At 45.1% G+C, this 27,461-nt stretch overlaps 1 protein-coding gene across 6 annotated transcripts in view; it reads left to right on the top strand.

Annotated features, from left to right (window-relative positions):
- Positions 1-2,749: 2,749 nt before the first annotated feature.
- HOPX (HOP homeobox) overlaps positions 2,750-27,461 on the top strand; it is a 30,461-nt gene continuing 5,749 nt past the window's right edge. Inside the window, exons 1-2 of one of the 6 annotated variants that reach the window (XM_081141431.1) lie at positions 2,750-3,206; positions 23,214-23,373. In XM_081141431.1, coding sequence (XP_080997557.1) covers positions 23,230-23,373 — 144 coding nt within the window. In that variant the 5' untranslated portion in view covers positions 2,750-3,206; positions 23,214-23,229. Of the gene's footprint in view, positions 3,207-6,817; positions 6,892-22,565; positions 22,765-23,213; positions 23,374-27,461 lie in introns of those variants that run through there. The other 5 variants (XM_081141434.1, XM_081141430.1, XM_081141432.1 and 2 more) reach the window with 5 other exon arrangements.

Raw genomic sequence — 27,461 nt, 5'->3', positions numbered from 1 at the left:
TTGCAAGCACTGAACATTGATCTCCATGGAGAATCAGCTGTGCAGGGGCCTACCCCACAGAGTAGGACTTACTTCAGCGGGGTTCTGGTGCCAGCTGAGTCTGCCACTTGAATGTGTTACCTGTGGAGGTGGTTGGGTGGTGATGCTTCGATGTGGTCTGAAGCTGTCCATTGTGTGTGCTGGCTCTGGCACCTCTCAGGAGGTGCAGGTCAAGATCAGTCACTTCCTGTGTTGGGCCTGGGGCTACCCAGCATGAGCTACAAAGCGATCTGCAGATGGCTGCTACTTGTGCTGGGCTTAGAGGTGTCCCGGTGAAGCCAAGCTGCAAACCAAGGCTGGCTACTGCTAGTGCTGGGGTTGGGGCCACTTAGCAAGGGGTATGGGGCTCACTGAGGCCAGATGCTGCTTGTGTGCGAGATTTTAAGAAAATCTGAAGCATGAGCCAAGAGAGGCCACTCATATGGAGAAACCACTGGAAACAGTTTGGCTGGGCCTAAAAGTTGGGTGGGACAGGGCCTGAGGGAATCACCAGGATGGGGTGAATGGTGTGAGCCAGGTTGAAGGAGTCTCAGATATGGCACCTGCCTGCCGACTCTTTAGGGGAGGGCTCATCAAAGTAACAATGTCCTCTGCCAGCAATCTGTCTGAGAGAAAGCTGCCCCCAGCTCTCTCCTTGATGCCGGATAATTTGGTTCCTCCCCATATTGTCTCTGGTGCCTTTCAAGCTGCTTCCCCAGTGCTAGAGCTCAGAGTGTGAGTCCAAGTACGTCTGTGTGTGGGCCCTTTAGGAGGAACTGCCTAGGACCCCAACAGCCTCTGTTTCCTTCAGCCTCAATCCCTGCTGGATTTAGAGCCAAAAGCTATGGGGACTTCTCTTCCTGGCACTGGAACCTTGGGCTTGGGGGCCTGGTGTTGGGCTGGGACCCCTCACTCCTCGGGGGAGACCTCTGCAGCCAAGCTATCCCTCCTGATTTTTATCTGCCACACATGGGTGTGGGACCAGCCCGCTCTGTGTCTCTGCCCCTCTGTCCCTCCTACCAGTCTTGATGTGGCTTCTTCTTTAATTCCTTAGTTGTAGGGATTTCCTTCAGCTAGATATCCACTGTTTCTGAACGATGGTTGTTTTGTAGTTTAATTGTAATTTTGCTGTGGTTGTGGGAGGAGGCGAGTGCCGTGTTTACCTGCGCCACCATCTTATCTGGAAGTCTCAGAATTCTTCAGTGGTGTAAAACTGCCCTGTGGTTTTTACCACTCTGAGTTTCACCTATGATGCACTGGATAGGGAGAATCGCTTGAAGCCAACACATTACACAGGAGCAAAAGAAATGTGTCTGAACCAAGATAAGACTCTGATAATACCAGGCCCTCAGTCTGCTGGGTTACAGAGCCTTCGAAGGAATTTAGAAACTAAGCAAATAGCACATATTTATGGAGCACCTACTATGTGTCATACACTGTGCTGGGTGCTGGGGCCACAGGAGTGGACAAGTGAGGCAAGGTCACATTCTGGAAGACAGATGATAAACAAGTAAAGAAATAAGGGGAGATGAAAACATTCTTCAAACCAGTCCTGAGTGTACACCTAGGCTCTGGAATCAGATAAATCTGAATTCAAATTCCACCTCTACCACTTGCTATGACCTTGGGAAAGTGATTTAATCTTTCTAAATCTCCCTCAACTGTAAAATAAAGATAATAAAAAACTACCTCCTAGGGTTGTGAGGATTAAATAAGCAAAGAAACTCACTGTAAAGTGCTTTACATGGAGCCTGGCATACAGTCAGTTTCTCTAGATTCTAGATCATGACGATGGGGGTGATGATGGTCACCCTCATCCTCATTCTCATTGTCATAATAATTTGTGCCAGGCACTGAGAATGTCAAAAGATGAACAAGACATAGACCCTGCATTCAAGAAACGTGGGAGGCAAGAATTCAGATTTGGCTATAGATCAGTCAAAAGTTAGGCAATGAATTAGGCAAGAAACAAAAGAATTCCTCTGGTAACCAGGGATGGGGTAGGCTAGGCCCCTTGTCTCCCCTTTTCTCCCACACATGTTTTATAACCATTATCCCCTTTTCCAAGAAGGGAAGAAATATTCTGAATGATTGCTGCTCTTCTTTTACAGACAGCCACTGTTCCCAAGAGAATCAAGTGGGCTTTTTCTTTCTCCAGTGAAGTGAAAAGTATAGGACACGTATGTCTGGGTGGCACTTACCAGTCTGAGTCTGTGCAAACACACACAGATCTTCCCATAAGTGACCTCACCAAGCCCTGTCTCTCTTCCTTCACCCTCTCAAAATCATACCCCCTTAATACGTTTAGTATTCTTTAATTGACTATTAACTGCCATATTTAGCTATAAACTACAGATAAACGTTGACTAATTAGGTCCCCACACCCACACACATACCCTCACCCTTAGAAACATTTCCACCGATGGTCACACGAGCCACTGAACACTCTCTCACCCTTGGAGAGCATCTTCCCACAGGCTTGCTTACACACTGGCTTTTTATCTGCGCTCTCAACTCTTAGATGGGAATTTCATTAACAAAAGAAGGGGAGGGGAAATCAGGAGGAAAGTATAGATGCAGGGGGAAAGAAATGACAATAGTTTTGAAAGGGACCTAAAATTGTATCAATCCTAGCCTGAACCTCCCTTAAAACTGCTCTTTATTTGTACATTCTGTGCCTGAAAACAAAATAACTTCTCATTGATTGGGCAATTGTCCAGGCTCTTAGCTTGGCACCCAGCCCCCAGAGCTGTGAAATCAGCCTCACCAAGCCTATGCTTTGAAATGAGAAAACATCTAACTGGAAGCCCATTCAAAAGAAGGAACTTGGCACATGGCTCCAGGGTCCTGTGTGTCTCCTCTCGGCTGCACCCTCTCGTCCCATCTCGGTGTAGAGTCTCATTGGGCTGAGAAATAGATCAGGAACAAGAAGGCAGTGCCCAGAAAGTTCCCTGGCTCTCAGAAGTCACCGCCTGAATATGAAACCTGAATAACCAGAAGAGACGTAACCTCGGCACACTTTCAGTTGCTTTCTTCCTGCCCACGCTGCAGGCTCTTCAGGTCCTTGCTTGAGAGGGAACTCACGGCGTAGATAACGTGCCGTCAACAGCCCTGTCAGGCAGCCCAGCTATTTAAGCAGGCTGGCATCGGAGCGCCCAGCTTCCCCAGCCAGCTTTGCCACCTTCCACGTAAGTCACTTTCAGGGGGTTGCGTTTAATGCAGAGGGATGAACTCTGTGCAGAAGCGACTGCAGTGCTGTAGGTCCCGTATCTGCTGTTCTGCTGGGACAGGCGGAGGGGGTATGCGGGAGAGGGCGGGTTAGAGCTGGTCCCGCAGAAGGCTGCGGTGTGGGGGATGCCAGGCCCTTGTAAAACGTGCACGGAGCAGAGGTGGGCTTGGACGGAGCAAGGGGCTGTCTCTGTTGGCCTTTTGGCCAGTAGGTGAGATATTTTTCTCACTCTCGCCTATCTCTGAGAGTCACTTTGAAACCAGCGCCTGTATGACTGTGTCGGACTGCATGTGAATTTATCATTTGAAGTTGATAACGCTATTCTCCATCTCAGTCTAAAATCAGACCTAATAGCATTTAAAAATTTTGTGTGTGTGTGTTCAATGTAGTGGGGAAGGGGAGGAATCTCTGGACCAAGTAGAGGTGGCTTGACTGTAAGCCTGTAGTGCTATTTATTGTTACTTCTGGTTCTCATAATACTTATCAGTTATGAAAATGAAAATATCGATCTTGTGTGAGATGAAAAGGAATCTGTGCTCTGGGGGTTTGAGGAAATGTGGGGTTGTGATATTCGAGCACAGTGGTGTCCAGGTAAACTGTTAAGTAAAGTGGAATAAGAATTATTGACTAAAAATGGACCACACACCACACAGCTTAGGTGAGGCGGCCTTAGAAGAGGAATGCAGAGAGTGCCCATGAGGGAGCACTCCGCTCGACAGGGTCTGCGGTGTATTTAGCTAAGAAGGGTTAGTTTAACCAGACCAGGCAGAGACAAAATAAAGGCACCCGGCAGGAGGGAAGGGAGAGAAGGGGAGCAGATAGAGGATTTATAATTAGACACCACCGTCCCCAAATGCATATAGGAACACAATAAGGAATAAAGCATGACATTAATTCCATGGTTCCTCCCTTGGGTCAAAAACCTGTGACTAAGATTAAGAACCTGGTGAAAGCCAAGAGCCTTTCGCAGGTCGTCCCACAACCCCCTTGTCCCCAGCACACACAATGATGTTGGTTTCCTGGACCACCAGAAGTCCAAACCCTAAATCAGGACCTCTGGTTGAAACCAAGGCTTTATTTTTTTTCACTGAGCTGAAGCTGCTCACTAGGAACCTGCAGAGATGTCATGGGAAGTTGAGACCCTTAACACGGTGGCTACTTTTAGCCACCAAACCGAAGCTCCGTCGTAAAGTCATAAAGGTCTGATTTCAGTCAGGCAAATTATTAAGTGGCTGCTCTGAGCAAAGAGAAGTTGGGGGCCAGGAGGAAGAGGGAACAGTGAAAGGTGGCTCCTGTTCTCAAAGAGCTTGATATCTAAAGTACAAAAACAAAATGATCAGAGGCCAGGCAAAAACACAGTACATACTGTGTGATTCCATTGGTATGCAATGATAGAAAACGCCAACTAATCGATACTAACAGAAAACAGGTCAGTGGTTACCTGGGGAAGGAGGGCGGGGGGAGGAGGGTTGGGAGGGTTATCAAGGTTGGGGATGGTGGATATGTTCACTATTGTGACTGTGATAACCATTTCTTATAAGTGAAAACATCAGATTGTACACTGTAGACACTGCAGCATTGTATGCCAATTAAACCCCAACAAACAATAGTTTAACAATATACATGTATTTTTTTAATCCTCACCTGAGGGTATTTTTTCCATTGCTTTTTCAGACAGAGTAGAAGGGGAAAGAGAGAGAGAGAGAGAGAGATGTGAGATGTGAGAGAGACACGTCGATTGGTTGCCTCCTGCATGCACCCTAACGGGGGTACACGCCTTCGGCTGGAATCAAACTCCGGACCCTTCAGTCCAAGGGCCGAAGCCCTAACCACTGAAGCAAACTGGCTAGGGCACAATATATCTCTTTTTTTAATCATTAAAATCATCTCTAACAATCAGCCTATGCAACATACTGAAAATAAAAAGTGAGTATGTCTGGGAAAACATTAATTCAATAAATAAAGTAGAGAAGCAGACCATCAGAATTGTGGACTTTTGTAGAACTGGGAGGGTCCCAGAGACCATCTAACTCAATTTTGGACCTGGGACTGGGCCCCACCCCAACCAATTAAATCAGAACCCCTGGGTGTGTAGCCTGACATTGTTTTTTGAAACTCTCCGAGTGATTCTGATGTGAAACCCAAACCCCTCACTTCACAGGTGAGGACCGTGAGGCCCAGAGGGGGGGTCTGCTCCTCGCCACTGGACCACGTGCCTCAAGGTCTAGGAAGGGGAGCAACAGGACCTCAAAAAAAGAGAGACCCCTGAAGCCATGGCTTCTGGGTCCTCAAAACCACACTTCCAGCTCTAGCTAGGATAGGGTATGTAGTGTGTTTCAGGCACATTCTTGGAACCCAGACATGCTCTGGGGCGGCCAAGCGGAGGAATTACTCAGAGCCTCAAAGGTGCATTATTTAAGGATTGTGCTAACGCATGAGAAGGGGTGGTAAGAAAGGATGTTTCAAAACTAAAGCTTCCTTTTGTTCCCTACATAATATCTGGTATAAGCCAGAGGATTATAATTACTAAAAGGAATCGTGGCTGACGCACCAGGCACTCCGCTCTGGAGGACAGCCAAGCTGTTCTTTCAGGAACTAGCCTGAGTTCTCAGCATTGGGATGAGTCTATTTGGCACTACAGGGTCTTTTCAAAGTGATTTCCAGATCTCAACACCAGGCAGAAGCGTGAGTGGGTGGCCTCTGCTCTTCCTGTCTGTCCCTCACCTTGGCACCTATGTGGGCACAGGGGTGCCCATGTTGTACGTAGTTTCCCATCTCTCCTCCAACCCAAACGTGCCTGATTTCTGGAGTCTCAGCTCCTCAAAGTTTTGCTTACCCATTTCTGGAAAACTAATTAAAGTTATGATGTTAATAGACAATAATTGTTTAATGAGTTATGTCTCTCCCTGGAATATTAAATAGGTTCCAGCAAGATAAGGCATCTGAGAGTTCTTCAAAATGTTATATAAATATAATTACCGTTTGGTACAATCGGGAAAATCAAAGTTTCAGTCAAAATTTAGAATCCCTCCTGGTCAGATTCCAAGCAACTTGCTGGGGGAAAATATACCAAGATTGGGGGTTTTCAGTAGAATTCCTCAAATCAATCCCATAGGGAATTCCTTACAGGATGTGGGCCCTTGAGAGGTTTCTTTTTCTGAATTGGTTTATTTTTTGTTGAATGCATTCATCCTCATAGGAGATGCCTGCATTTAGCTTATCTTTCTGGGGGGGGAAAAAAAAAAAGGAAAGCCACCTTAAGGTTACTAAAATGTCAAGAAATTCTTCTCACAGGGCTTTATAAATATTACCTGGTTCCTTCTCTAGAGCAGAAGGCTGCCCCTGGCAGAGCAGTTTTCCCTGCCATGGTGACAAGGAACCCGTTCCTGCAGCCTGGGGCAAGGGGTCCCCTCAGTTCCTGCCACTCTGGGCCCTTGACAGCCCTTTCTTCCATTGGCGAGCTGAGAATGCCACAGCTCCTGTTGGCAAGTGGCGGCTGCTTGTGGCACCTCCCGCCTCTGGAGAGGGGCGTGGCCAGGTGTGTCATTAACCTCCCTCTGGGCTGAAGCAGAGTCGCAGGCGGCCGGGCAGCCAGAGGGCACAGTCCATACTGGTGAGAGCCACAGCAAGGAGGGCAGGGGAAGGTAAGCTGGGGGGACGAGGGACAGGGCACTCAAGCTCTGGGGGAAAGGGTTAGGCTGCTGGTGTCAGGTTGGTGGCCAACTCTGGTTTCATGCTGCTGTTTGGAAGCCAAATGTTTCCTCTTCTTGCCATTCAAAGTTTCACCAAAATTATAATAATAATGATGTTAATAATAATAATGATAATAATTTTCTTTAAAATGTGAGTGACAGGTTTCCACAGCTGATAAAATAGGTTTGAATAACTGGCAAAATTTCTGCCTTCTTTGGATGACTTTTCTTTGAACATTTCCCCTCACCTTTGTCTCCAAATTATTTCTTTGTGGAATGGCTTAGTTCACAGAGACATTTTTTAAGGCTTTGTCATAACTTAACCCAGATAAATTTTTAGGAAATGTTGATTGCCTCTTCACATTTGTAAAGTTCCACGTGAATGGGGATGGTGGACAGGGCTGTGCAAAGATGAAACTGTTGGCAGAAGGGTGAGCTGTGGGCTGGAGTGATTTATAAAGCACTAACCTGCCCATTTAAAAACCAACACCTGCCAGGCCAGCATGGGCCAGCGGTTCAGCATCGACCTAGGATCCAGGGGATCGTGGTTCAATTCCCAGTCAGGGCACATGCTTGGGTTGCAGGCTCCATCCCCAGTAGGGGGTGTGCGGGAGGCGGCCAATCAATGACTCTCTCATCATTGATGTTTCTCTCTCTCTCCCTCTCCCTTCCTCTCTCTGAAATCAGTAAAAAATATTAAAAAAACACACAAACAAAAACAAAAAAACCACACCCGAGGAGCCTGAGGCAGCCCCTGGATCTGAGGCACCCATGCTGTCTGCTGGCCTTGGGTGGGCTGGTGCAGAACCGGCTTGAGGGTGCAAATAAAAGGGATTCTCCTGATACACCAAGTGGGGGTTGGGGGTGCGGGGATGGCGGCATATGCTCTCTGCCGGGCCCTTAGCCACCTCTGCCTTTCAATGACCCTGATGTGGATTTGTCATTCCAGCCTTATTGATTCTGAACACACGTGGGTTTGGGGTGTGTGAGAACACAGGCAAGCAGGAACAGGTCAGGTTGTCCTTTTTATTTGCTGGGAAACTGCCTTCGTGGATCTTTATGTTGGATCCTTCCACAGAACCCCAGTGTAGACAAGTCCTGGCAGAAGATGGCCTGGCTTGGGGAGCAAAGTACGGGGCTGGGGATCAGGAACCCGGGTTTTATTTGCAGCTCTAACTCAGCTGTAATGGAATTTTAAAGCAGGAGGGAGCCTGAAAGATCAGTTGTCCAGTGGATTATTAATAACACCCCCTTTCATTCTCAAAACTGCCTGGCCTGAGCAATGAACTATGTGTCTCCTATGAACACAATTCACAAGAGAGTAAAGTGAGTTGCTCTACATTTTAGGATTAGTTAGTAGCTGAGCTGACTCTGGAACCCAGGCCTGCCCATGCCCCATTCTGGCCTCTCTGCCAAGTCGCTCGCTCCTGCCATGACTCAGTTTCCTTATGGGAAGCATTGTATCTGTATTGCGCAGACAGAATGCTGGTGTATTTATATTGTCCTGCCAAAAAAAAGTTCAGTATGAAAGCTGGGGAAACTATTCATCACAAAGGCAAGTTACTCTGTTTGCTTCAGGTTCTAATGTTAGCTTATGGCCATGGTGGATAGCGATGGAAGCTCTTTTAAAAGTAGAGAAGTTAATTTTCACCATCCTCAAATAATTTCTTGTAATTTGCTTCCGGTAGTTTTGATAAAATGTTGACCAAACATGAAAACCCTTCTAGATCTTTCAGAACCGCTTTGTCCTTTTATGTTAAAAATAAAAAGAAAGGCGCCCTGGCTGGTGTGGCCCAGGTGGTTGGAGCCTTGTCCCATGCACTGGAAGGTCATGGGTTCGATTCCTGGTCAGGAACCCAAAACCATACCTAGGTTTTGGGTTCAATCCCTGATTGGGGCACGTGTGAGAGGCAATAGATCTTTCTCTCTCTCTCCCCCGCTCTTCCTTTCTCCCTCCTTTTCCCTTCTTCCCTCTCTAAAAATCAAGAATCATAACAGTAATAAAATTTTAAAAATTAATAAATAAAAAATAAAAACACAGCCCAAAACAACCTAAGGCAGACATCTATCAGTTCTAATCTCTTAGTGCATATTGGGCAGGAAACTAACGCCACTCATTCTAGCTATTAGATCTAGACGGATTATGATTGAAGTTTCCTAGAATTCTTAAGGACCTGCCAGATCTGCTTAGATAGTCAGCCTTTGTTGATGTATTTTCATGTCCTTCCTGTGCGGTTTCTCCCTATGGAGGTTTACATAAACAATCTTCTCTAGCTCTTATAACTCCCCACTCCTTTCCAAAGTTCTGGTCTACTGGTGCCCAGGAGTGAAATGTGTTTTAGGAAAAACTTTAATTCAGTAACCGAGGCCTGGGAGTGTTTACGCTTTATTACGCCTCCCTCACACGCTGCCTGGGGAGCGGCACAGCGCTGCCTGGAGGTGGCGAGAAGCGGGTTTATGAAGCAGGAGTGCAGAGAGCAGGAGCACCGTGCCCGATTCAGGTTCCATAATTTAAAAGGGAGGGGACTCCTTGGAATAGGTTAACAGGGCTCCTCGACGGCTAATTAATAAGAAAGCCAAATCTGTAAGGAACAGCAAGAGGGCCTGAAGTTATTTCACTTGGAGAAGAAGGGGCTAGAAAGTCATTTGATGGGTGGTGTGGAAAAGCATGGAGGGTGGTCATGGAGGTCAACGGCCAGTTATTCACCCTGCCCTTTGGGGGGGGGAGCCCAGTGATTGGTGTAAGCTGCAGCATGAAGGGTATTAAGTGAGCCATGGAGTAGTCCCCCATCATGAAAAAAATACATTGGAAAGAATTATACAGGCAAGCTCTGGAAGATGGGGCAGTCCAACAATCTTTTAATTTTTGAAGTCTTTCCTTTTTTTTCAATTTAGGCTCATGTTGAGGTAACATATTTCTTAATTTATAATACACAAGACCCTTCTTAAGTTTTACATCTCAATCTATTTCTTTCTTTTTTTTTTTTTTAAATATATCTTTATTGATTTCAGAGAGAGGAAAGGAGAGAAAGAGAGATAGAAACATCAATGATGAGAGAGTCATTGATCCGCTGCAGCCCACAACCCGGGCATGTGCCCTGCCCGGGAGTAGAACCCTAATCGCCTGGATCCTAGGTCGATGCTTAACCACTGAGCCACGCCCGGCCGGGCAACACCATATTTTTAAGCTACCCATGTGGCTGATTATATTTCTAATATTTCTAATGCATTGTTTCTAACTGCTTTTAATAACCTGCTATTTATATACACTCTCTGCTTACCTAATCCTCTAGTGTTGGACGTTTCTGCTGCCTCCAGTTCCCATAAATAATTCTGTAATGAATATCTTTATACATACACTCAACTGCCCTTTAGATCTAGTTGGTAGGAGACAGGTAGGGAAAGGGGTGAGCTAGATGGCCTATACTTTCTTTAAGGAATAGGGAATATTGAATTGTCCATGAGAAATGGAGACACACGATATCACAAGTTCTAGTCTAGTATTTCAAACATTTAGAAGTTTCTCTGAATTCTTTAGTGCTTTACTAGGACTTTAATAGTGCCTGAAATAATTTTCTGGAACTTAAAGAGAGTGATATCCCCCTCTCAGTGCTACTTTCTTAAACTTGAACTAGTCAGTTTTAGAAGCATTTAATTTCTCCATATTGGTCATTCATTACTGTGGCAAAGCAAACAAAATGTTCTAAGAAATCTTATTAGTTATAAGATTGAGGTTTCTAAAATGTTTCCCTCTTTTAATGATTACAAAACCTGCTGTCATTTGGTTGCCCAACGTTACATCCTGAGTCACTGGGGAAGCCGGATTAGAACCTTAATAATTGTGCTTTGTATAATTTAAAGTGCTATTTATAAACATAATCCATCTCATTGAACCCTACAGCAACCCTGTGAGATAGGTGGGTGTAGGATTATAGCTTCAAGTGTAGGTGAAGAAATGAAGGTTCAACGCAATTAAGTGAGTTGTCCAAAGTCACTTGGAGACTGCAGTGATGTTGCTGAAAGGAAAGTGCGGGTCTTCTAAGGGCTCCAGCCAGCTGCCTTTGGCAACACTATGTCTGATGCTCAGAGAAACAATCTACTGCAGGTTCAGAGTTGTCCCCTGAGCTGGACTTTCTGGTGTATCTGTCCTTTTCAATGATTTTGTGATATTAATGAGTAGTTTAGAGCTGCAGAGCCTCTGTTTGTCTCATTAATTGAACACCTGTTCATAAAAACAACTCAATAAGGCCCATGTAACTGAGTCACATGGCAACAAGCATCATGCATGGTTGGACTTTGGCATAATCTTCGGTTCTACAAAGTACCAGGTGTGTATCATTTTATCCATTACCTAATTACAGTCATAAAATAAGAATGGTCGTTGGACCATAAAAAAAATAATTGATTCAAGTATATTTTTACGAAGAGTCTTTTTTGTACATTTCACAATGTGCAAACAACCGGAGGAAATCAGGCCTGCTTGCATTAGGCAGGCCTATGAAAGGGCAGCCTAAACATCTACTGATCATGACATGCAGTACCGTGAAGGTCTAACTGCGGTTCCTCACTAAGCAATTAGGGCTTTGGCAAAAGTGTCATGGAACCCAGCATACACTTAAAAAAAAATCATGATGACATGTCCCCAGACTTACAAATGAACAGCCCATTTCACAGTCAGGCCCTGGGAATGAGAACATTTTCAGAAAGAAACTCTATTTTTTAACATTCTAAAGTGACTGAATGGCTGCAGAGCATGATGACAGTTCTAACTACTTGATTTCCAATGATCTATGTGTGGCTTGTCTTTATTAGATTTTTAAAATACCATACTGATTTCTGTCATCAATACTTAAGTTTGTGAGAACCCCTCCTCTTCCCTACCCTACAGTCTATTGGTCTAATTAATCTAATTAATGCGTTCCTAAATAAAATATAATTAGGAAGCTAAAAGGGTGACCAAAAATTAATAACATATGCTAAAACATAAAAAGAATATTTATTACTTGTCATTTTGACTTACTTGTGCCATTTTTTTCTCTCCACAAACTGTTTAGAAAGTTGATCTTTTTGTTATCTCTTCTAAGCTTAGTAGTGCAAATTTCTTTGGATGTTTAATGGTTTTCTTTAGAAAATGCTGAGATCGCTGCCCCCTCCATAGCAGAAATCTATTAGTCAAATTTGTTGGTGTCCTAGGGCATCAGACATTTTCAAAGAGGAGATCTGATCGTTCATTTACTTCACAAGTCTCACCTCTCCTGCATTATCTAGTTTGAAAAGCCCTGCGCACATGGCTGTGCTCCATGGAAATCTCTAGTACAAGCTGTTTTTTCTTCCCCTTTGTTTATATTTGATCATAGGACTGAACAGTGTTTGGGATGTAATTGATATTCACACTTACTAAGCATTAGCACAACCATACAATACCCAAAGCAGGCAGAGGCCCAAGCATTATTCATCCTACCAGACAAATTTCTACCCTACGTATTCAAACTGCGATAAAAATGAAAGGTCAGGAAATCTGAAACCATCCCGTAGCCTCCTTACTTTTAACTGTGGCAGTGTTGCAACAATATGCTTTCGCAAGAGTAAAAAACAACCTCCTGTCTGTTACTGTGGTTCTGTCATCTAAGATCCTAACAGACCCGCATCTTGCTCATCTGTAACAGCATTACAGGTGCCTAAATTCAACAGGAACATTTTTACCATTCTATACCTAAGTGGGAAATTTAACAGTTTACAGATAATAAGGGGACCAGATGTCCAGGTTTGCCTGGGACACTTGTGATGTGTGCCTGGTATCTTGGTGTGATTATTCATAGCACCCCTTGTAAACTTAGGTGTTCCAGGTTGGATGACAAATTGTATGTTCATGTTAATTTAACAGATAGGCTGACTACTAAAAAGCACATTGGCTCAAAATGTTTCATGGGCTCTTTAGTTGTCCTCTGAAGTAGAAACTAGGCACAGAGTGTTTGGCAAATCAGGCACATGGCCTAGAATGGACCACTGTACTACGCCCCTTTCTCAGGTCAATGACATCAGTAAACTGTTGGTGAGAAATAACACGATAAATGAAAACCTGGGCCATTCTGATCATCAGAATTCTAGAGGAGAAATGATCTCAGCCCAGCCGGGCGTGGCTCAGCGGTTGAGCATTGACCTAGGATCCAGGAGATCGGGGTTCGATTCCCGGTCAGGACACATGCCCGGGTTGCGGGTTGCAGACAATCAATGACTCTCTCATCATTGATGTTTCTATCTCTCTCTCTCTCTCTCTCTCTCCCTCTCCCTTCCTCTCTCTGAAATCAATAAAGATAAAAAAAAAAAAAAAAAAAAAAAAAAGATCTCAGAGGTCATCTGGCCAAATTTCTTCACTGTTCTGAATGAAGAAATAATAGAACACTTCTGGAAACGTGTCTATCAGTTTAGTTTTCTAAGTTGTTTCATGAGCATAATCTCACTGGACCACAACTGCAGTAACTAGGCAAGGAAGGAAGTTCTCGGCCACATTTTAGAGAGAAGAGAGCTACCTTTCAAGTAGGCTTAAAAACTCAGCCACAGTCATGCGACTATTAGGTAGAGGAGTTAACATTGAAACCAGGCCTGACTCCTTGCCTAGTGCTCTTTCTACTGCTGCATGCCAGTTTAATATTTTCATTTAGTAATAGGATTTAAAAATGTATCCCCTATATACAATTTATGCATTAAAGGTATACAAACACTCCCTCTGTAACTAATACTGTATATTAAAAAAAACACCTTTATTTCTGCTTCTCCCTTTCTCTTCCCACCTACAAAGAGCCCTGGCCAGCACCTAAACTGTTCCTGTCTGGCAGCGCTGCTTGGTGGCCGGCTCAGGATGTGCGAGGCCTAAAATCTTTCTCCCTCCTTGTTCCTTGGTAAGAAGGGTGAGGAGAGGACCGCGCACAGTAATCTCTGGCTTTCTCTTTATTGTCATTAATTATGTCTCAAACAACCTACCTGTCACATCAATACTTTTCAACATTCCCTTTGTTCCTCTTTCCCCTCTTTATTTCATCTATGACATAAAAGCAGCTCTAATTATTATGCCTTTATAAGATAAAGCAAAGTCATACTTTTTGCAGTGAAAATGAAGTTCAATCTATGTGAATTCAATAAGCTTTCTCTGGACACCCGACAATGTGTCAGAGGCTATTCCGGATAATTGAAATACATTGGAGTTGTGCTGTGATCCAACTAAGATCATAAAAAGTTCCCAGAAAACCTTGTCAATAGCTGCACTAAGACCTCATTTCTCTCCTGGCTGGAGTGGCTCAGTGATTGAGGTTTGACCTATGAACCAGGAGGTCATGTTTCGATTCCCAGTCAGGGCACATACCCTAGTTTCGAGCTTGATCCCCAGTAGGGAGCTGGCAGGAGGCAGCCGATCAATGACTCTCTCTCATCATTGATGTTTCTGTCTCTCTCTCTCCCTCTCCCTTCCTCTCTCTGAAATCAATAAAAACATATATTTTTTAAAAACCACTCATTTCTCTAAGCCAAATTTTAATTACAATTGCTTTTTCTTCAGTATTTGCTATCAAAACAAAATGATTTCTTATTAAATTTCACCAGGATATGAACAGGATTATTTTTTACTTTTTTTTTTTTTTAGTAACAAATATGTAGAATTTTAGTTACACTCCCTTTTGTGGGTTAGCCTGGGATTCTACCTACAATTTATAATGTTCTTTCCAGAGAAAACTCTTTCTGAATTCCAAACAATCATCATAAAGATAGACCTTTGTATACTATATTATTAACATAATGTCATCTTCCAATTACGTCTATACCAATTAAAGGAGAGCATGTGGGGGAAAGAAAGCCAGTCAGGCTAGCGGTGCTGGTGACATTAACTGGAATCACTGGCCTGTCTGCGTAGCTGGGTCAGAGCTGTCTGGTCACCGAGGATGAGAAACATGCCACAGGGAGGGAGATGCTGCTCCCAGACGAGCCCCACCCCACAGGGGAGCCAGAGCAGACACAGGACACCATGTGACTCCTGTCCAGGTGGCACCACATTGCTTTACTGCCTTTCTTTCCACAACCACTCATCAAGGCTCTTCTGTCTGCATAGCTACACAGTACAAGGAGGAAATATAGTGTAGTGGTTAATAACACGGGTGCATGAGCTGGACTTGCTGGGTCTGAAACTGGTTCTGCTACTCACTAGATTTGTATTTGGGGGAAGTTGTATACATCTCCTTGGGAAGGTTATATAAGTTTTCACCTGCATCAGTTTCCATATGTGTAAAATGAAGACATTAAAAGTGCCTATTCCTCTGATGATTAAATGAGTTAATGCATTTAAGATATTTATAGGACTGTGCCTGGTACATAGTAATCATTCAATACATATTTTGTTGTTAATAACAGGGGTGAGGTTTCTGTATGCAATTCAGAAATATGAATCAGCTCTGTGCTGTTTGGGGCAGTGAGGATCAAAAGATATTAGAAGGCTGGAAAGTTATTTCTTCCAATGTTATGTTTTGGTTTTGAACATGGCCAGTCCTGATTGTTGGAAACACAGAGCAGTGTCTTCCTAACTTATGTCCTAAATCAAGTCATGCCAGATGGCATTGGTTAAGTTCAGTTTAACAGACATTTAATGAGTACCTATTAAGTGCCAGATACTTCTAATGAATGCTGAGAGATGTAAACGTATAAGGGATGACATAGCCCTCATAGGAGAGCATATAATTTGGTGGGAAGACAGGCCCATGAACAAACTATTTCAAGAGAATTTCAATATGGTCATTGTTCTCATAGGCCAAGATGCCTAGAAAAATCTACTCACCAATTCGTCGTATATTTGTTTCTGCTTATTTTTAACTTTCTCACTACTCATCTTCTTTCTTATTCATGCTTCCTCGTAAGAGAGAAGGATAAACTGGGGAGTGGAGTGGAGGGCTGAGCAGGAAACCACTATTTTAGTGAAAATGCCAACAGCTCAGCTGAAATCAATGCGCCATGGAGAAGTGCTAAGGAGAAAACATGCTTAAGACATGACCCCCCCTCCCCTTGTTAGTCTTGAGAGGTCCCACCCAGGGACACATCTTCTGATGATGCAATATATATACAGCATTTGATTTTTAAAAGAAGGGTTCTGATTTCAACCACTGTGCTTCACCAGTCCAGAAAGCTTACAGAAAGGGCCTGTAACCCAGCAAGAGTGAACTTATAAGCTGTTCTGACCAGCTGGCTACCCAGGAGATGCCCCATTGAACATCTAGCTCATGCTCACTTTAAGAACAACGGTATCTTCTGTAAGCAAGCACTTCACAGCTTAGAAACGCTGTCCCTACAATAACATAGGAACATAACAAATCTGTGAGCTCCGCTAAGGCACCTATTACGATGTTCCTTTTTCACATAAGAGAAAACAGATGCTCAGCAAAGTGACATTTTGAATGATTAGTCCTCAGGACTTCTAATTATTTGACCCTTTTACTCCATTAACTTAAATTTCATTTTGCTCTTAATTCTGCTCGGTTTCCTGAAACAGGGGGGCTTCTAGGCAAGAGGGAAGCGAATCTCAAGAGGAGGGCGTGGGAAGCAGTAAGCTGAATCAGCAACGACACAGAGCACATGCAGGCGGCACATCAGATCGGCAGAACTTCGCTGAAAAGAAGGCAGCACTTCATAGTTTTAAGCCTCGGATTAACTACCGAGCAATGCAAACCCAGAACAGGGCTGAGGCATCGGAAACCAAACCTCATGACATCTTTGTCTGACAAAACTTGGGGGCATAAGAGGTGCTTAGGATGGGATGGTCCCTGGCGACCAGCTGGAACGGCATGAATTCAGGTGTGAGCTGGCATCTTGGCCTCCCTGCCTCACTGGGTCAAGTGCAGCGTGTTCTGGGCGAACATCGTGCTTGTCAGTGAGCTGGCAGGTGGCTCTGCATGTGCCTGGAGCTGTTCCCCTGGGACGGAAGTTAAGAGCTCAGATCTTACAGCACAGACTTGAACCGATCTCCCCAATTTATCTGCACCTCAAAAAATGGAGCTAGAACGAAACTTGAAAGGGCCGATTCCGTCATCTCGGTTGTCTTGGTGTCAAGCAGACACTAAGGCTTTCGGGGGGGGGGGGGTCTGCGAGAAGTCTGCAGCCGCAGCCAAGGGAATGAGGCTGGAGGAACCACAGTAGGTCAGCAATGGGCTGGCCTGCACAAGCAAGAGCGGCTCCCCAGCCCCAATTCTTCACTAAAAGTGGCAGGCAATGACTAAAATTAGAGCTCGGCGATCCAAATAGGTGATTCAGAGATATCTTAGAATTTCCGACATCAATAGAACATGAGGAGAGTATACAGTATTTTATAGGTCTAAATCAGTCTTGATGCTGACGACCTCACAGACTGCCTTTAATGCTGTAGCCAGAAGAGAAGGTAGAATTCTGAGCCTTCCTCTGACTCTGTAGACAAGTTAGTTACTTTTTCCTAATTGCAAAACAGGACTTATTCCATTCTGATTCCTAAGAAAGGGCTGTGAGAGAAACGAAAAGCACTAATACCAACCTGCTTTTGAAGCGTAGCCCAGCACCCATGACCTGGTGCTGCAGTTGTAGCACGTGAGTGTCTTATGCGATTTTACAAGTTTATGTCCTGTTTTAAACTCATAGCCTAAGTCTCTCTCTTTCATCCCTCCTGTCTGCCCCTACACTTTTCTCCTTCTTTGTTCAGCCATGTAAAATCCATCGCTGTGGTTTTTATGGGGAGACTTTGCTATTCACTGCTTGACTGATGCGGTTGGCACAGCTCTGAGGTGCAGAATCAAGTCGGGAGCCCCGCGGAAGGGGAGATGGTAACATCTTCAACGGGGTGCAGACCAGGCGGGCTGCTGTGATTAGCTTTCCATACACCTTCTGTATCGTTCTCGGTCACTCATGGAAATAACGAGCAGCCTGGGGACAGAGTCTAAATTCTCAAAAGAATACCTCAAATCTCCTTCTGGGCTGGAACAGGAAATACTTTTCCAAGTAAACAGTAAACATTTGGAACCTATTAGCCCCAAGAAGTTAAGCGGGCTGAAAATATAAATAGCTCCAAGAAGGTTTAGATATTATTCATGGTTAAAAAGAACACATAAAAATAATAGCAAAAAAATTAAAAGTTTGGCAGTGCAAATGTTGGCAAGGATACAGAGTAAAGGAAATACTACACACTGCTGGTAGAAATGTAGTTTTGCTCAACAACTTTGGAAAACAACTTACTATTATGTTGTAAAGTTTATAGCCATGTGTCTTATGACCAGTTGCACTCCCTGTATATAGCCCAGTCTAACCCTCCTGGATGTGCTTCAGACAGCATATATGAAAATGTTCAGAAAGGCAGTGTTCATCATAGCAAAAAAAAACCCAAAACACTCAAATATTCACAAAATTAAAACAGCGCTGAATATGAATGAACTTCTCTAAATGCAGAAATATGATGAATCTTGGAAGCGCATTAATGAGAAAAGCAATTCACAGAAGAATTATATGTAGTGTTACCATTTTTATACATCTCAAAAATATACAAAACTAAAAAAATGTGTTCTTTTAGGGAATCATACATATGTGATAGAACTGATTTTAAAAGCAAAGGAATGATTAATACAAAAATCAGAACCTTGGTTTCCTCTGGAGGCCGTTAAGCCAGAGGGTGGAATTGGGAAGGAAGTACAAGTAGCTTCCACAGGCCTGGTAATAATTTAATTTTTAAATTGGGCGGGATTCACGAGCATTTATTTAATCTATGCCTCATAACTTACATGTACTTTACAGATATTCTTAGATACCTAATAATCTTTGAGTGGAAAATAAAAATATTTACTTCCCTAATCATCAAGGTAGACTTGATGGAAAACAGCTCCCATCTTATCCTGAAAATGGAATTTGGTACCAATAACCGATGAAACGGAAGGCAGACCATTGGTCTGATCAAGGGTGCCTTTTTCTAAGAAAAAAATAAGAAATTTTCTAATTTCAAAGTAATAACTGTGAAAAACCAGAAAAATATCAAGAAGAAAAACTTTTAGGTCATCTGCAGTCTCACAATCTAGATATAACCACAATGTTTTGTTATATTTTCTGCCAGTTTTCTTTTTTTGCTATGTAAAATTGGAATCAATATAGCATTTAAAAATGTATTTCCCATAAAGGTTTGGAATCTTGTTTCCCTGGAGACAGCAATGATGCTGTGTGTACAAAGTATATTCATAGTCTAATGTTCAGTTTTAAGTTCTATTACATAAGTGCTAAAATTAAAGTGTAAGAAGCTTTAAATGACAACTTAACTTTTAGCAATTCCCTGGCTGGAAAAGTTAAGGAACCAGAGGACAATCAAACTCAAGGTTGCCAAATCTTTTTCACTGTGATTTTTAGCTTCTAAATCAATTGTGGAAATCGGTGTGATGGGGTGGAAGAAATTTTTCTTTTGATGACCTGATTTCTTAAACTCTTATCTCAGCACAAGAATACATTTTGCTGAAAGATTTTAAAAGGGGTTTTACATTATTTCTAATTTTTAAAATCATGGAAAACTGTCTTTTGATCATTCATAATTTTAAAGGCAATTTCGCTATTCCTGACCATATATACAAAAAATTAATAGCACGCTGTTTACATTTGCCCCCAATGTGTACTTTTAAAACCTTATAGTCCTTTAAAATAATTTCAACCTACCTTCTAACCAACTGTTGCAATGATGCACAGTGTTAGAGTTAGAAGATATTTTAATGCATCTTCATAGTTACAAAGTATAAGAAGTTCTGAACATTTATAGTTGATTTTAAGGATTAAACCACAAAATCTTGTAAGAGGTGGAAAACCGTTTGTATCTCTCCAACACTGGATTCTTAAAATGTGGTCCTGATTCAAGAGATCTGGGAGGGCCTGGACATTTCTAAGGGTGGTTCAGAGGCCCAGCCAGGCATGGGAACTACTGCCCTAAGCTTAAGGACATTAACCAATCAAAAAACAAACCAACTCTCTCTTCTTTAACTAAATGGGTGTTAGCCTGGGGAGGCAGATCAATGTTCCACTCCTATTTGTGAGTTTCTGAGAGACACAGCTTGGGTGATTCCCCTCCCACCCCATGCAGAGTTGTTTAGTAAGTGATGAGTGGGAACACTTGACCCCCTTCCAAAGACTCACCACCTTTCTTGGGGAAATGGCAGCACATCATTTTTTTTCACTTAAAAAAATGCAAAATGCTTCAACAGCCCATTGCTTTCAGGAAGTTTGCAATGAACATAAAGGAAATTCAAGCTTAAGAAAATTGGAAGATGGCCCTAAAGAATGATTCATCTGCTTTTTTGCTTTTGGCCAGGTCACCATGGGACTCTGTTTATGAGGACTATCTGCCACTGATAATCTTTTTCTCTTGGTTTGGTATTAGTGGCTTTACAAAGAGGTTAGAAGGCTGGGAGAGGAAGGAGAAGATGATAAATGTGAGTCCAGAGCATCCTCCACAGGTTACCAGTTGTAGCACTTCCTGTGAGCTAGTTCATAGATGTAAACACCTTTAAAATAAGTACATTTAAAATAAACAAATAGGATTAGAGGACAAAGGTAAAGCTGTCTACCAGGCATTGGAATTAATTTAGAAAAAAGCCAGCAATTTTCATTTAACCACTTTGGAAATGTTTGTGCGCTATCTTCCGCCAGGCACAAAAGGAAACACAGCCCCAAGATAAATCACTCTTTGAAATTTTCATGAGACATTAATAACCACAGCAACAATAGAACCTGGGCTAAAATCAAAGTTTAAGAAGCTTTAAAACATTTTTAGTTCTTTTCATGTGAAATTGTTTAGACTACCTTCAGAGAAACTTTCCAACAGTTTCCTTACTGGAGAGAGTTGAGAAGCTTTATAAGGCCAAGGTCACTAGAACGATTTGGTTTTTAAGCTTCCTTTAAAAGAAAGAGAAACAAAGCAGCAGCAAGCACTTGTTAACCAGACGGGGCTGAAATGACAGTTTTGTGGAGAAGTAAAGTAGATCTGACTGTAGAGCTTAGGTCTTTCATCTTCATTTCTAGAAATCACGTTCGTTTGTTTGGTGTACCTTGAAGAAGTAGGTGCTTTCAGGTGGTCCTCCCACCAATCTCCTTAGCAGCTGGCCAAGTCCAATGGCCCGCAGCCAACCAACCCAGGGAATACTTTAAACTCAATGGAGGCCTACCCATGAAACCTCATACAAAGTCCCGTAACAGGAAGCCACAAAAATATAATAAGAGAAAATGCATCTGATTAAGTAGAAGAACGTTAGCCTGCCCTTGAAATACATAATAGCAATTAAATTTTAAAAAAGAGGGAAAGTACATGCATAGCAGTCTTTGCATCTGAGTCCAGGTTAGAAATCTGTGCATTTGATTAATATTTTTGAAGGACTGAGGACTCCACAAAGAAGTAGTAAACATTTTCAAGGAAGAGCAGCATAGCTGTGTCAATGGATTTAGATGGAACCTTTCTAGCTCAGGTAATAAAACCAGAGGCAGCGGTTTCCCCTCTCCTGTGTTCTTTTAGGCAAAATGAGCAGTGGTGGGTGGTTCTGGTGGGCGGCTGTGGCTTGAATTGATATCCTAACGGGGCAACCAGTGCCCATTCAAAATGGCAACAATCACCTTCCTGCATTTAGACTGTTGCCCTCATGATCTCTTCTGCCAAACTAGAGACAGAATGGCCTGTTGAAAAGGGTCTAGCAGAGCGTAGGACTGAAACGGAAGCCAAGGCTTTCCATTCTAGGGTGCTGGTCACTAACTGGGCAACATTGGAAAAGTAAGTCTTCCTGGGCCTCATTTTCCTGGGCTGTCACAGGAGAAAACTGGAGTTAATCTCCAAGGTTCTCTCCAGCACTGAAGTTCCGTGTCAAAGAAAGGGGGAGATCGGTGCCAACAGGAGAGGAAGCATTTCTGACCTGGCTGGGCCCTGTCCTGACTCAGCACTGTGACAGCCATCACCGCTACAGATTTTTAGTGGGGGGAACACAGAGCTCCCTAAAAATACAGAGAGGTTTTACAGTGACCTGACAAGTGGCTTGAGCCCAAGATTCTCTCTTACCTGAAAGCCTCTTCAAATGACTTAGAGGAGAGGTAAAAGCATTTATTTAGGGAGCCTGGGATGCAGGTCCCGGTAGAAAAGGTACAGGTAACATTATTCAGGCAGTTCAGTGGAGGGTGGCTCTTCCCGGGCACAAACCACATCAGAACATGCTCAGGATTGTAGCCGACGATGTTGCAATTGTCTGTTAGGACAACAAACCAATGCGATTCCCACACCTGCACTAGTCTTTTACTGTCAGCAAGGTCAAGTCCTGACCTGTTCCTACCAAATCCATAGCCAAGGTCTTGAAGGCTCTAACTTACACCTCGATACAGATATGTATATATCTCCACTGGTTTCAGAGAGAGGAAGGGAGAGGGAGAGGGAGATGGAAACATCAATAATGAGAGTCACCGACCGGCTGCCTCCTGCATGCCCCCTGCTGGGGATCCCCCCCCCCCCCCCCCCCCCCCGGCAACCTTGAAGCGTGTGATGGACCCATTCTCCTGACTTCACAGTGTGTTTTAACACAGTCACAGGGACAGTCTGAGATTTTAAAGGACAGCTGCTGCAGATTCTCCTCAGTTGGGCTTTGTCTGTCTAGTCCTTAGCTAGAGGGGGCGCATAGTGAAGGGGCCTCCCCCTGCCCTGGGGAGCTATGGCCGGGCCACGCCGGGCAGTGAACACCCAGGTGGGCGGGAGGCCCCAGACTTATGCCTAAAAATCGGGGCGGAGGGACGGAGGAGGGTGCAGATGGCAGAGCGACTCAGACCAGCGCTCAGGTGGAAATTCTCGGGATGCTCATCTCTGTGGCCCTACCTCCACCTCGGGGGAAGGCAGAGATGAAAAGCGCCGCCCCACCGGGAGAAGTCGCCTCTGTCCTGCGGGTCGCTCCTTAGGAGGCGGTGTGGGGTGCACACCCTGCCTGCCGAGGGCCCCTCTAGAGGCCGCCCCGCCGCGGACTCGGGGGTACCACCCACGCCCTGTGGCAGGCGGGTCGCGGGCAGCTCGCTCTCCCCGCTGAAGCCTGAAATCGCCGCCGCAGCCTCCTCCCCCCAGCCCAGACCCGGGCCCCGCGCAGGTCCCGCCGCAGCCGGCGCCGCCGGGGACCGCGGGAGGCGACAGCCCCGCGGGAGGGACAGCCCGCGGGCCAGGGCGCCCCGCCGCGCCCCCGCGCCCCCCCGCGCGCGCCCCGCCGCCGCCGCTCTCACCGCAGCCGCCTGTCTTGCAGCAGCCGCGCGCGGACCATGTCGGCGGAGACGGCGAGCGGCCCCACCCAGGACCAGGTGGAGATCCTGGAGTACAACTTCAGCAAGGTCAACAAGCACCCGGACCCCACCACGCTGCTGCTCATCGCGGCCGAGGCCGGCCTTTCCGAGGAGGAGACCCAGGTGAGGCCCCACGCGCCCGCGCCCCCCGACCCTGCCCGGGCCCCCCTCCCGAATGTGAGGGCGCCCCTCGCCCTCGCCCTCGCCCCTCCTCGCCGCCCTGCTCCGATCGTTCGTCGCTTCTGCCGCACCCCGAGCCCAGCCCGGGAGCGCAGATCCTACATCGCTCCCGCCGCCGCCCCCCAGCTGCCCGGCTCCCGGGGCTCCCCGTCCGCCCCTCCACCCCCGCCCGCGCCCCCCCGCCCCCCGAGCTGCTTAGAGGCCTCACGTTCCTCCCTCCGCAGCCCGGTGCGCGCTCTGTCCCCCCGGGGGCAGCGTCGCTGACCCGCGCTCGCCCCGCTTTCCCGGCTCAGTTCCTCCCCTGGGCGCGGAGCGACTCCCGAGGGGCCGCGTGCGCTCCGAGCCCGGCGCCCTCGCCGATTCTCCGCGGGAACCTCCGGGCTGGAGGGGACTCTGGAGATCAGCTATAGGCTCAGCCCTCAGGTTTGCAAACGAGGAAACTGAGGCCCGGGGGAAGGGAATTGCCAGGCCGGACGGGCCCTGGAGCACGCTTTCCCACCCCGTCGCACGCCAGCTCCCCCTTAGCTGCAGAGCGAAAATTGCGTAGAGCCGGGGAGGTTTGGTTCGGATATTGAAAAATCCGCCTGCTCTAAGGTTTAGGCTTTTTTTTTTTTTTTTTTTTTTGAGTTTTTCAAGAAGGTAGACACCTGACATTACAGCTAGAGGGAGTGGAAGCAGATGTCCCCTTACATGCATTTATTTATTTGTTTGTTTTTAAAACCTCCTATATTATCCTGAAAATTGTTTAGGGTAGAGAGTGAAACACTATCCGTGCTTATTAACCTCCAGGTGCAGTGTTGGCCCCTCCCACCGACTTTTAAAATTTATTTATTTCGTAACCCTGCCTAGACGCTGACTTTTATTTTCCCTTTGGTGGTGGAAAGACAATTAGTTATGCATGATAATACCACTTGGAACTGCTCTAGGATCTCTCCCCCGGGAGCCCAAAGCGCTTCACACCTCCAGGCTCAGTCTAAGGCAGAGATCTCACTCTTCTTCCCGTTGCCAGGGCCAGAGCTCAGACACTGTCCTCTCTGCACCATGAACCATACTCAGCTGAGGCTTCAAAGCTTGCAGTGGGTGCTCCGGTGGATCCTAGAACCGTGGACCCCAAGTCCAAAATGATATTCACTACTTAAGCCAGACACACTTTGGATAACTTGTCTCTAGAAAATCTTGTCATTCCTGGGTCAAACAGAAGGCCAAGCGTACCTGTTTTTTTAGCCAAGGGAACGGCAGAACTCAGTAGAAGGTGATTTACTGTAACCCAAGTCCTACAGCTCATGTTTCTGGGAACCCATGAGGAAGCAGCCTGCTGAAGTTTTCTCATTTAAAACCCTACACTATATTTATCAAGAAGAGTGATCACAGAGACAGTGATTACTCATCTTTTAACTAGAAGGCTGTGGACTTATTGTGGGCACAGCACCAACCAGGGGTCTAAGCTCTTCTCAGCCTCTGACTCTCCTGTGGTAAATTATCATCGTTCCCTTCCCCGTAAGGCAGAATAATTATGCTGACCTTTGTAATGGCTGACACTTGCCAGGTATTGATCCAGGCACCCTCCAAGTATTAGATCGCTTATTTGTCACAGTAATGCTGTGAGGTATGCACTATTAGCCCCATTGTACAGATAAGGGGCCTGAGGCACAGAACGGTTAGATAACTTGCTCAAGAACAAACTAAGGAGTAGCAGAGCTAGGATTTGAACCCTGGAGGTCTGGGCACAATGCAGACTCCTAACCAGGATGCTATGTTGTCTCCACAGAGGAGGAATGCAAACAACTCAGTGGGCTGGGAGGAAAAGACTGAAAATTCAACTTATATTTCTTCCTGGAAAAAAAAAATCCATGCATTAGATGACAGTCATCCCAGGGTATATTCAGTCCTTCTTCAAGGTTGACATTATATTAGAGAACTGAAATGAAATCAAGTGAGGACCAGGAAGAAAGAAAGGGCCCCTGCTTCTTTCTGTGATTGAGGTCAGCCAGTTCAGACCCTGCACCGCAGGTTCATCTGCCCCTCCTCTCATTTCCCCTCTTCTACCTTCCTCCAACGATCTATGGTGGACCCAGCCCTGCAATGAGTGGGTGTGGGGGTGAGTCAGCCTCACAGCAGGGCCCCTGGCTTCCTTTTCCTGCCATGGGGGCCAACACCTCCTTCCTCCCCGAGGTTGCCACAGCCGGGCTTGCCCCTCTGCCTTACTGCATAGGCCCACAGGGAAGCATCTGAGAGCCCAGAGCTCAGAGAGAGGCTGCGTTTAGCAAGTTCGGGGAAAGAGGCTTCCAAGGTAACCCTCTGTCATCCCTTATCAGGTTGGGGCTCATCTTCCAACTTCCCATTCTTTCCACCCCCACCCTCCTGCCCCCTTCACCCCTTCCCAACCCCTCCCATCCCAGTGTGCACTTGTGGGTGAGAATGGTTTCTTCTTTGATCTTTCAAACAACATTTACATTTTAAAAAGTGTCTTCTGGAGATATTATGCCAATGAAGAACTCTCAGGCATAAATAAAATTATTTTCATTTATAGCCCGCTTTGCAGGGGCCCTTTAAATAACTCTTGGAGGCCAGGTTATGCTGGGCCTGCACATAAGCAATGTCTGGTATCAGCATCCCGTTTCCATTCTTTATTAGTGTTGTCCCTTTACAACACTAATAAAGGCCCCAAATAATTATTATTTCATATCCTGATTCCCTCATCCCTAACACCACCACCTCCAAAACTGGAATCATATTATTTTCCTAGAACAACTAATACGTCAGTAGAAAAAAAATAAACATCAGATGCTCCTAGGAGATGATAAACTAGAGTTGATTCACACTGCTGGTACTTTGTCAGGGGCAAGAGTGACTAAAAGGTTGAAACATTCTCTGACTGGGGGCTTTGATGACCTCTTTCTAACTGTCCCACTGCAGGACAATGTTCTCTGCTGGGGGGGCGGGGAGACCTATAGGAACCCAGAGTGACATGAAGGGTGATCTAATTGGAATAACTTTTTAAGTTGCATTTCCTAGATCCTAGAATGGGTTTTTCCCATGACAGTAATTTGATATCTCCTATATTTAAATCAGATAAAGCTGACAGAATACCGACCCCTATATCTTTTATTGTTTTGAAGTCAGTGTTAGAAGCCTCTGGGAAAGCGCTTTCATCAGCCCCTTGGGAGGCTGAGATGATCTGGCGTTTTCTATTATCACTAACTCGAGCCCAGTGTAGCTGGCATTGGTTCTTAGAGAGGTTTCCAGTATTTTTATCTCCTCTTCGTGTCCTGGGACTATTCCCAGAACTCAGTGGCTTTAATTGTTAGATGTTTTATCAGTGGAATAAAGACCTCTAAAGGTCTCCCCCTGACAAGGATGAAGTGTTAGTTACTAGAGACAAGGACAGGAACAATGTTATGTCGCCTCAGCCCCTCCCCATCACAGTGTCTAATTATCATCTGTTCACTTGGGGTAAATAAATCTCCATCAATGGGTGAGGGTAATGAGGGCATTCATTTGTAAGCAAGAGAGGGATGAATGCCTTTCCCAGGGGATGACGGAAACAAAGAGGAGAGAGCCAGAGCAGGTGGAAAATTAGTATTGATGTGAGCGAGAGGTGGTAAGATTCAGCTGGGGGGGGGGGGAAGCAAGCAGGGTATTGAATGGTTTTTGTTGGACAAGAACTGGTTTGCTAAATTATTATATATGTGCTTGACTTCAAATGTGTATCTTAGAAAATAGTTGAGCTTTTCTTGAACTTTGTCCCATCCCCCAGTGTGGGGGTTTATTTGTTAGGCATCTGGATGCCAGCTCGCCAGTTCACAAATGTGGTCCTTGCTGAAGTTATTTTCGGCAACTGTCCATTAATATTCTGCTTCACTAACAGTGTAAAGATGGGGGGCTCTTCTGAGTGAGGCCAGCTCAATCATTTTGTCCTAAATGAATCCTGATAAAAATGAGACTTTCCTCTTCCAAGTTTTAATTAGTCAGTCTTTAAAACTCTGCCCTTTATGCAGCTCTGGTAACTGGAAATCCTATTGAATCAGACC

Source organism: Miniopterus schreibersii, assembly GCF_964146895.1.
Source record: "Miniopterus schreibersii genome assembly, chromosome: 1".
In the NCBI taxonomy this organism is placed as follows: Eukaryota; Metazoa; Chordata; class Mammalia; order Chiroptera; family Miniopteridae; genus Miniopterus; species Miniopterus schreibersii.
Note: the sequence above shows the minus strand (reverse complement) of the source record. Positions and strands in the feature narration are given on the sequence as shown.